Source organism: Nicotiana tomentosiformis, chromosome 1 (genome assembly GCF_000390325.3).
Source record: "Nicotiana tomentosiformis chromosome 1, ASM39032v3, whole genome shotgun sequence".
NCBI classification, from domain to species: Eukaryota; Viridiplantae; Streptophyta; class Magnoliopsida; order Solanales; family Solanaceae; genus Nicotiana; species Nicotiana tomentosiformis.
The window spans coordinates 20,027,863-20,039,173 of record NC_090812.1 but is presented as its reverse complement, the minus strand read 5'-3'; the positions used below and the strand labels follow the sequence as shown (position 1 = coordinate 20,039,173).

The following is an 11,311-nucleotide window of genomic DNA, read 5'->3' as shown; positions in this document are numbered from 1 at the left end:
TTACCTTTATAGCATATTTAAAATTTAAATATAATTTTTCAAAATAAATACTAAAGCACAAATTAAGGATCAGTTACCTAATTTACCAAAAAGCTAGTACCAAAAAATAAGAGTTGAAACCCGTTCCCTTCTAATTCTCTCTTTCTTCCTCCCCCCCCCCCCCCCCCCCAAATCTGTGCAGTTTCATCACTATTTTTCATCCCTTTTCCAAAAGGAGATTCAACACGCATATGTATTAAGAGTTATTGTTTAACATTTGTTTTCCATTTACCAAATTATGCACTCATTTAAAAGGCTTGTTTGACATTTTTCGTATGAGAAGTCTCTCGAAGTTGCAAAAATAAAAATATAAAATACCTAATATTTTATGATTATATAATTTTTATTAATTATACATGATTTGTATTGTATAATTATCATATGTATCCCTAAATTAATATACCACATGTATAAAGAGTGTATAATTATAATATATCACTATCATACGTAAATTATACCATGTATAATGCCTAACGAAGAAAATACCATGTATAATTGCTACAAATAATTTACAAAAAACATGTATAAAATATGATTACAATTATACCAGTATTAAAAAATATATAAATATATAAGACCTATAAATAATTGAAACAAAATACGTAAAATATCAAAATACCATTATTAAACAAGTTTCAAACAAAGTTACTTATCATACAAAATATAAGAAATGGAGCTACATTTATGAGCGAAAAAATCGGAAGGCAATATTCACATCTGGGCCAGCTAGATTCCTATCACCAATTGGTATTTAATATGGTATGTAAATATTTAATTGCTGCCAAATGTTAAATGGTATATACTACTATGATTTTGTCATATTTTTTTTAAATATTGCACAATTATGTTTTTCTTTAAATGGTAAATCAAGTTTCAAAACCTTTTTATATAAATAACATGATTCTTGATTTATTTCAAAAGTAGCAGATTTATTTACTTTTATAGCATATTTAAAATTTAAATATGATTTTTCAAAATAAATGCTAAAGCACAAATTAACGATCAATTACCTAATTTACCAAAAAGCTAGTACCAAAAAATAAGAGTTGAAATCCTTTCTCTTCCAATTCTCTCTTTCTTTTTCCCAAACCCCTCCCCCATCCGTCCGGTTTCATCACCATTTTTCATCCCTTTTCCAAAAGGAGATTCAACACACATTTGCATTAAGAGTTATTGTTTAAAATTTGTTTTTCATTTACCAAATTATGCACTCATTTTAAAGGCTTGTTTGACATTTTTCGAATGGAAAGTCCCTCGAAGTTGCAAATAAAATACCTAATATTTTATGATTATATAATTTTTTTTAATTATACATGATTTATATTGTATAATTATCATATGTATCCCTAAATTAATATACCATATGTATAAATAGTATATAATTATAATATATCACTATCATACGTAAATTATACCATATTTAATGTCTAACGAAGAAAATACCATGTATAATAGCTACAATAATTTACAAAAAACATGTATAAAATATGAATACAATTATAACAGTATTAAAAAATATATAAATATATAAGACCTATAAATAACTGAAACAAAATACGTGAAATATCAAAATACCATTATTAAACAAGTTTTAAACAATGTTACTTATCATACAATATTCACATGTGGGCCAGCTGGATTCCTAATTACCAATTGGTATTTAATATGTTATGTAAATATTTAGTTGCTGCCAAATGTTAAATGGTATATACTGCGATGATTTTGTCATATTTTTTTAAATATTGCACAATTATGTTTTTTCCTGGAAGAAAAGAACACACGAGGGGCCCCAAAACGAATGAGCCAATCAAAGCTTTATTTTCAATCACAAACGAGCAGACCCAAAAGATCATTCTAGAACCGTCCACGTGTCCTCACCTAACCCTCAACCTCCCCTCTTATCTTCTCTTCTTCTGCTCCTCCTCCTCCTCACTCCTTTGTTCACTCCGCTCTAATCCCCCAAATCCTCAAATTCCTCTTTTCTAGTGTTAGGGTTTCCTCCAACCTTTACACGCACAAGCTTACCCACCGATAAATTCAATCTCTTTGTATTCAATTGATAAATATGGCGTCTTCAACAGCTCAAATTCACGCTGTTGGAGCCACATATTTTACAACTTCCTCTTCTTCCAGTAGAAAACCCTCAAAGACAGTGTTTTTAGGTCAAAACATAAACAACAGAACCCTAGCGTTCGGATTGAAGCAGAAGAAGAGCAGCTTCAGCCGGAGGAATGGCGGTGGTCACGCGCCACTGCGTGTGGTGGCGGAGAAGGTGGTGGGAATTGACTTGGGGACCACCAATTCCGCCGTGGCTGCTATGGAAGGAGGGAAGCCCACCATAGTGACCAACGCTGAAGGGCAGAGGACAACACCTTCAGTGGTGGCTTATACTAAGAATGGGGATAGGCTTGTCGGGCAAATTGCGAAGCGTCAGGCTGTGGTGAACCCGGAGAATACCTTCTTTTCGGTGAAGAGATTCATAGGGAGGAAAATGAATGAGGTGGATGAGGAGTCGAAGCAGGTCTCGTACAATGTTATTAGAGATGAGAATGGAAACGTCAAGCTGGATTGCCCTGCCATTGGCAAATCATTCGCCGCTGAAGAAATTTCAGCTCAGGTATATATTTAATCTTGCATTCTGCTTCATAAACATGTATTAACGCTTTAGGATGCCTTTGGTATGAAGTTAGTAGAAAAGTTGATAACATATGATATTACAAGGTGTTGGATAAGGTATGAGGATAGGGTTTAACCTAATTTGTACTAAAGACTGACAATACTATCTAAGTATTGATTGAAGTAAGAGATATGGAGCAAAAGTCAGGGTATTGTAAAAGAACATTACTTTTTCTTCATATGATATTGCAAGGTGTAGGATAAGGTATGAGGATAGGGTTTTAACATTATTTGTATTAAGGATTGGAAATATCCAAGTTTTGATTGAAGAGATATGGAGTAGAAGTAGGTGTATTGTAAAAGAACTTTTTTTTCTTTTTGAGAAAATGTGTTCCAGAAAGGTAACCATACACCATCAGTCCAGGAAAATATGAAGGAGAAGGTAAATATTTTCCTGAATAATCTTTTACTCCATGCAAAAAATGCCCTTAGTATAACTGTTTTCATGATTTGAGATCCTGACGTTCGTTAATTCACAGGTAGTCTTTTTTTCATTAAATTGTTAATTCACATGGCTTTTGCTGGAGCTGTGTGAGGAATATGATTTTGCTGTCCAATACAGCATTATTTATATGAGGTTCAAAACTGATTAGGCAAGAGTTTATACAGAGGCTAGAGCATCCTGGCAGATACTTTTTTTTCTTAGGTTTTTATTTTTAATTCCATAGTTAAGTGAGCTGGCTATTATTTAGGGATGTTATTGCTGGCAAAATTATGTTGACTGGCTAATGCTTTTACTCTCTTTTCTGGTTTAGGTCTTGAGGAAGTTGGTGGATGACGCATCCAAATTTTTGAATGACAAGGTTTCCAAGGCTGTTGTCACTGTTCCTGCATACTTCAATGATTCTCAGAGGACAGCAACAAAGGATGCCGGTCGCATTGCTGGATTAGAGGTTCTCCGGATAATTAATGAACCAACTGCTGCCTCCCTGGCTTATGGTTTTGAAAAGAAGAACAATGAAACTATTTTGGTTTTTGATCTTGGAGGTGGTACTTTTGATGTATCAGGTAATAATGGTACTATGGTTACCCACTGTTGTTGATTTCATATTTTGAGTTTACCGATACTGATGCTGTGCATACAGCCACAATTTGAAGGAGAGGATTAGCTTTAAACAACTTTGTAGGGAGAGTTATAGAAATAAAATAAAAGTATTCTACAAGTTGCTGCTTATTCTTTACTGCTGTTTATCGTGTAGCTTTTTGAGCTTGAGCTGCATGGTTAAAAGGTTCATAGGAATGGGCTGATAGCTGCCAAATTTAAATTGTTGTTTCTTTATTAGTAATGTGACTCTCTGTGCTGGTTTTTCCTCACTTGTAGCTTTCTTATGTAGGTTAGGGGATACTTTTATAAGATGTCTCTATCCATGTCTTTGTGCGTACTAATGCCTGGGGCAATTGGACTAATATATTTGCTTGCAGTTCTTGAGGTTGGTGACGGTGTCTTTGAGGTGTTGTCTACTTCTGGTGATACCCATCTTGGTGGTGACGATTTTGACAAGGTTTGTATCTTTTCTTTCCTACCAACAAAATGTTGCTGTGACTTGATTGAGCAATCTAACTCTAAACCATTAGTACCTGCTAGAGGTCACTCACAAAGTGTTTCATTCATGCAGAGAATTGTTGATTGGCTTGCTTCAGATTTCAAGAAGAATGAAGGTATTGATCTTCTGAAGGACAAACAAGCTCTTCAACGTCTGACTGAGACTGCTGAAAAAGCTAAGATGGAACTGTCATCACTGACACAGACTAACATCAGGTATGTCCAGCGTTTTCAACCTTCATTTTGTTTTTATCTTTTCCTGTTGGGGCTTCTATCTCTGTTGATATTGAAATTATATATTTTTGTTTTGCAGTTTACCATTCATCACAGCCACTGCGGATGGTCCTAAACACATTGAGACCACTATCACACGTGGTAAATTTGAAGAACTATGCTCAGATCTGCTTGACAGGTGTCTGCAATAGAACATACTTTTGTAGCTTATCAATTTTTTTAAAGTAGTTGTGCCATTTATGAGATAAGGTCTTGATGTCAGTTCTTTTGCTCTTGTTCTGTAATCAGGCTTAAAACTCCTGTTCAGAATTCCTTGAGAGATGCCAAGCTCTCCTTCAGCGATATTGATGAGGTGATCCTTGTTGGTGGTTCTACACGTATTCCAGCTGTTCAGGAACTTGTTAAGAAATTGACTGGAAAGGATCCCAATGTTACAGTAAATCCTGATGAAGTTGTTGCTCTCGGTGCTGCAGTGCAGGTGAGATCGTTGTTCCTGGTGCATCTTGTGTTCTTGATTTGTATTTTGGTGCACCTCTCATTTTCTCATTTTTCTAGGCTGGAGTATTGGCCGGAGATGTCAGTGATATTGTTCTTTTAGATGTCACACCGTTGTCCATTGGTTTGGAAACACTTGGTGGTGTGATGACAAAGATCATTCCAAGAAATACAACATTGCCTACCTCAAAATCAGAAGTATTCTCTACTGCTGCTGATGGTCAGACAAGTGTAGAAATTAATGTCCTCCAAGGGGAGCGAGAATTTGTTAGGGATAACAAGTCTTTGGGCAGCTTCCGGCTTGATGGAATTCCTCCCGCCCCAAGAGGGGTTCCTCAAATTGAAGTGAAATTTGATATTGATGCCAATGGCATTCTCTCCGTCACTGCTATTGACAAGGGTACTGGGAAGAAGCAAGACATCACCATTACTGGTGCCAGCACATTGCCCGGTGATGAGGTATGTTTTTGACTTCCAATTGTACTAGCACCAAAGTCTCTTTAGCAATTCTAGTTGGATTGTTGGGCAAAGAGCTGTATAGTGCTTATCAGCTGCTGAAATTTGCTTTCTCTTTCCTTTTTATATTTTGTAATTTTTTATTTATTTTTAAATACTTTTGGTTGTCCATGAGTGGTATGTTGCATGTCATTTCATGTAAATTCCCCTTACTGCTCATAAGTGATGGGATATCTGGTTGTGTGGGAACAGGTTGAGAGAATGGTTAAAGAAGCTGAAAGATTCGCCCAGGAAGACAAGGAGAAGAGAGATGCCATAGACACAAAGAACCAGGCCGATTCTGTTGTCTACCAGACAGAGAAGCAGCTGAAGGAACTTGGAGACAAAGTACCAGGGCCGGTGAAAGAGAAAGTTGAGGCTAAACTTGGAGAGCTTAAAGAAGCGATCTCAGGGGGCTCAACTCAAACCATGAAGGATGCGATGGCTTCTCTTAACCAAGAAGTAATGCAGCTTGGTCAGTCACTCTACAACCAGCCTGGTGCTGGAGCTGCACCAGGTGCTGGTCCGGCACCTGGCGATTCCGCTGGTCCTTCAGAATCATCATCAGGGAAAGGACCTGATGGAGACGTAATCGATGCTGATTTCACCGACAGCAAGTGAGCATAGAAGAGCAATTTTGAGGCTATATTTACTTTTCAGCTTATTATACTCTTGCTTAGGTTGTGTATAAGGTTTTAACTTTTGCACAATTACGGATTTGGGGGACAATTTCTGGTGGTTGGGGTCTGCGAAAAAGATGATTCATACAGGAAATAGAGGTTAGGAATGTTGAGTTAGGTGGCTACTCTTGCATTCAAGATGAAACAGTGTCACCCCCATGAATATTTTTAGAGATGTCACTAGTGTAACCAAAAAGTTAGAGAAACTGCTTTTCTCTTTCTCTCACGCCTACCATCCCCAAACTTGATAATTAGGGGATTTTGTGGATCCGTTGCTAAAGCTCCTAGCGCTTTTGATACTTGTTTTCTCTGTCATGGACTTGCTGTTATTGAAGGGATTGAATTTGAATTTAATTCTTAATAGTTAGTACCAACAATAAATTAGTGTAGATTTCTCTTTCCAAGCTCATCTCACAATTCTTGTTCATATCTGGAATCGAGTATTTGTTTAATTGACAAATGCTAACAGAATTTGTAGATTGGAATACAATAGGGCAGCTTTAATGTTCTCCCGTTGCTCTGAGAAAAGTCAAAATTACGTTAGCTCATGCTTAATGTAAGTGCGAAATAAATGTCTTGAGGAACTTATCACAAAAGATGGATGTAGTACACTTTTTGATTATAGAGTTATTTTTGAGTATACAAAAACGTATGTCAAATAAATAAGAGAAGCTCTTTCAAAACATATGTGCATAAGAAAGTAAAGGTGTTGTCTCCATTGACTCACACTAGAGAAGTTAAATACAGAAACAACTGCGACTTGTAGAGCAGATAAGAGTCTCAAGTATCCCCTGAGGCAGCCATATTGGAGAAGCGAGGACTCAGTGGTATGGGACTGGGAGAAAGACTACTGGTTCTTCTTTCCACAGAATAACCACCTGGAGAAGGACAACCATTTCCCATCTCCATAGAGTAACTCCCCGGCGATATACTTCCATTTCTCCTTTCCCCACAATGGCCATAGTCATCGTAGTGCATGCATTTCGTACAACAGCCACTCCCGCGGCTGTGTCTCGCGGGTGATTGATAGTAATGTTGGTTATGATCCACTTGGTACCTTAACCCCTCGGCTCGGCCAACAGACCTAACAGAAACAAGCCTTTCTGGCCCTTTTAGTGGATCACCAGGACCAGGAGGAGGTTTACTTAACTGGTACCCATTGTAGTTTGTTGGTTGTCTATAGTTGTAATAGTGAAGTTGCTGCTGCAGTGATTGAGGGGTATGATGGAAGCCGTGTTGCTGCGGACTAGTGACATTGTAAAAGCTAGGTGAGCTCTGAACTTTGTGCAATTGACTTCTATTCTGAAAAATACTTTGTAACAAAGACTCTTGGATAACACCATCAGTAGTGCAACTCTCAGGAGATCTTGGTGAAGAACAAGCAGATGAAATGTTAAAAGAAGCATGGCTTATGCTTAGAGGTGGCACCCGAATCCCTGCTTCCCTGGCACGGATTATACCATTAATGGCATCAATGTATCGTTGTTCTAGAGGTTCTGATGGCATTGTATGGTGGTCTACCACGACGGGCTTTGCTGGGAAGAGAAAGGCGCGAAGCCTCGGGATCCCTGCACTTTCACAACGATCATATTCATCTAACATGTGGCGTAGATCCTCCTCTGTTTTTACTGAGACCAATGCATCAAGATCCTCATGTACTAATTGGTATTTGAGAACAATGTCACCCTCAATTTGGGGAGTAAGCTTCTTCATAAGTTCTGTAATGTGACAGGACAATAATGTTATTCCCTTAGAGAACTCGGATTCAACTCAAGAATTTTAGAAAAAGAGACTTTAATATGCAATTGCTGAAGCCTGTTTTGGGTCTTGTCAATGATTAATGGCTGCTTGTGTTAAGGTACATGCCAAATCTATCTGACCTCACTATGTCATCCTCTAGAACTATCGAAGCCAAAATAATGAATAAAGATGAACAAAAGAATTACATTATTCATCATTTCTTTTCCCCTCTTTCCTCTTGATTTGAATCCATGCCAAATTGCCAATGAATTTGATATGAATTGAAAAACATGAAATTGTTCATAATTCAAAGTCCAATTAAATACATGATGCAAATAAATTCATGACTCAATTCCCTCAAATATTGCATGTTCCCATGAATAGTGAATTTTCGAGATAACAACTACGCCTTAATAACAAGCACGATCGATCATATATAGATTCTCTAAATCTTCAAAAAGACATGAAATATTTACCTGAAAGTTTAATATCTCGAGGAACGGAGATAACACGTGTCTCACCACCAACATACTTGAGGTGGCCATCAGCTGGCTGAGGAAGAATTTTTCCTCCATGGCTACAAAGAAATTTAATCCTACTCTTAGGGGAGCTTGGTGTTGACCCGAGTGGTGAACCACATAAAACAGGTTCCTCCACCGTGACACCTTCTGTTGGCATTTTCACACCAAATGACAAAAACCAAACAAGGAAAAATGAAATTAAAAATGGTAAAAATTGTATATACACAAAGAAAGAAAATGGGAGAATTGGAATTAGAATAAGAATATTATGTTTCAAGAATTGAGATGACAAAGAGAAGAACATGAATGGATTTGTGTATTTATATACGTAGAATTGGTTTCATCTATTTTTGTCACAGGCCATAGATTTGATTGTCTGGTTCTAACCGAATGTGAAATAGCATAACAATGAAGGGACTTTCTGGTATATAGGTAATAGGATAAACAAAGGTATCCCTTAATTTAATTACATTGATGGTATCTCGGATTATTCTGAGGATTATTTCGTTTTGATTCGGATTTGCAGTGTATATGAGGGGACAAAATGGACTTAAAATATTCCCTTGTATTCAGGAAATTCAAGGATAATAATATGATTCAGTTGCCTACATTCATTGAGTTCCTCTAGGGAACGTATGATATTTATAGTGTCATAATATTTTATGGCACCTATTTTAAAATACAGTTAATCGGATAAGATATTTTATGTTACACGGAGGACTTTGGATAAAATTGAACGATAAAGCACAAAATGGTAATATACAATGTACACATATCCTTTAACAAATGGTTAGAACAGAAGATAAGTTGAAAATAGGGTGATATAAGATAATTAATAATTATGCTGTAGGAGTTAGAGGTAATTAGACGCGTACCTATTTCCGATTAGTGAGGTATGTCAATCATTTCAACACAATTAGGATGCCCATAAGTATTTCTTTGTCAATTTAACATGTACATATAGAGATGTCAGTAGGTTCATTCATTACTTTTATCTTTTATGTCTTTTCTATGTGGCAAAAATGCCTTTTTTCCTTCCTAAAGTTATCTCGAAAAATCTCTTACACATCCAAAATTCACTAACAATATCTTACCCTTACTCTTTTATTCTTGTTCTGAGTAAAATTATATTAAATTAGTCCCAGCTGGTCGTCTTGGACGAATAGTGACTATTTGAATTCCAAAGTTTACTCGTACGATTCTAGTTTAGCCATTGTGCAACTTCTGTCCATCTCAACTTTTCGTTAGCGGGGATAGGAAGCCCAGCTAACTCAATTTCCTAAAGAAAAGCAAGCGGGCTCTTCCAATATTAAGCTCCTGCATCTAAACTGTATCTCTATTTTCAAAAGTATATAATTACCTATTTGGCCGAGCTGTAAAAATTAACTTATTTTGAAAAGTACTTTTTCTTAATAGTATTTTTTTCAAAAATACTTTTGGTGAAAATTAGTTTGTGTTTGGCTAATTAATTTGAAAATCACTTTTGAGCAGTAATTAATGTTTGACCAAACTTTTAAAAACTGCTTCTAAATGTATTTTTCTCAAAAGTGCTTTTCAGAAAAATAATTTTGAAGAGAAGCTATTTTTTTCTCCTTCTCCAAAACTCCTTCTGTTTCTCCACAAAATCACTTTTTTATTCTTCTAAAAGCTTGGCCAAACACTTCAACTTTGAAAAAAAAAACATATTTTTTGAAAAAAAGTGCTTCGAGGATTGGAGAAGCTTGGCCAAACAGGCTATAGTCTTGGTTCAGATTCCTTCAACCTTCCATTAGCTTTCGATTTAGTTTCATTCTAAGGCTTGGGTACAATATGGGATAACTCTCTTTCATTAAAGCTTAGATAGATAAGAAGAAATTATTTAATATTTTATTTTTATTGGACTTGAACTTGATATTTTTAACTTTATTGACCACTAGATTATAATCTTAAGCCCAATTTCACGTGGGGCTTTAAAAAATTGTCTATATTAGTCTACAACATGAGATCGTTGCAAGAAAGTATTTAATAAGAGATTTTTTCGTTCTTATACAATATTTGAAACTTATCAACCAAAATTATTCTAAATTTGCATATTATCCGACCTAACTGTGGTTTTTTTACAATTTATATATAATCCTTTATTAGTGCCTTAAATTAGGGGATTTAATTACACCCTTTTCCTTTTTTTCTCTCCTCTTCTCATTGAATATCTACAAAGACTGTTTTTGTTGAATATCTACGTAGACTATGTAGAACTTTTCACCGAAAGTAGACAAATATTAATAAACATGATTTCAACGATGATGAAATTATCATATGTTTGGCAGCTAAAATAGTAACGTGAGTATAACTTTATAATTTTTAGTATGTTCCTACAAAGTATCTAAAACTTTACTTTTGAAAACATTATTCTAGGAAAAATTAATTGTTCTAGATGCCAAATAATCAGGAATTTAGGTCATCAAACGCCTTAAAAATCACGTTTGAGTTATAAACATAACATTTAAGCCATTACAAATGCGTTCCTAAACATGGTGATTTTGCTGTTACCTAGGGAAGTAAAAAATGAATAATAAATCCTTTTATTTTTCCTTTTCCTTTTTTTTTTGGAAGTTCATAATGCATTTCCCCAATACTTAAATCTTAATTTTGTGTCATCAGTCATGTACTACACTCTTAACAAGAAATTAATTCTTTGAATCAATGGAGAAAAACTATAAGCAATATAGAATAAATTTTTATATACAAATATGAAATTACTAACAAATGTTAACTCATATTCTCCAAAAGGTAATTACGCCCTTTAATTAGTGAACATAATATGAGGCAATCGCTCAAATCATCATTCAAGAAAAGTCCATCATTCGAAACTTCTCCACTAAAAGAAGTCATAATCCAAACTTAAAAGA

At 35.4% G+C, this 11,311-nt stretch overlaps 2 protein-coding genes across 2 annotated transcripts; one reads left to right on the top strand and one right to left on the bottom strand.

Annotated features, from left to right (window-relative positions):
- The first annotated feature begins 1,954 nt into the window (after positions 1-1,954).
- Positions 1,955-6,516, top strand: LOC104094426 (stromal 70 kDa heat shock-related protein, chloroplastic). The gene is made up of 8 exons (XM_009600364.4): positions 1,955-2,656; positions 3,471-3,723; positions 4,138-4,217; positions 4,332-4,474; positions 4,572-4,670; positions 4,781-4,970; positions 5,048-5,446; positions 5,696-6,516. Exons 1-8 carry the CDS (start codon positions 2,105-2,107, stop codon positions 6,101-6,103), a joined length of 2,124 nt encoding a protein of 707 aa, XP_009598659.1. The 5' UTR covers positions 1,955-2,104; the 3' UTR covers positions 6,104-6,516.
- Positions 6,517-6,747: 231 nt separating this feature from the next.
- On the bottom strand, positions 6,748-8,840 carry LOC104094419 (RAF-like serine/threonine-protein kinase PRAF). Its single transcript, XM_009600353.4, has 2 exons — positions 8,379-8,840; positions 6,748-7,880 (listed from the first exon to the last, which is right to left on the bottom strand). Exons 1-2 carry the CDS (start codon positions 8,725-8,727, stop codon positions 6,943-6,945), a joined length of 1,287 nt encoding a protein of 428 aa, XP_009598648.1. The 5' UTR covers positions 8,728-8,840; the 3' UTR covers positions 6,748-6,942.
- Between the last annotated feature and the right edge of the window lie 2,471 nt (positions 8,841-11,311).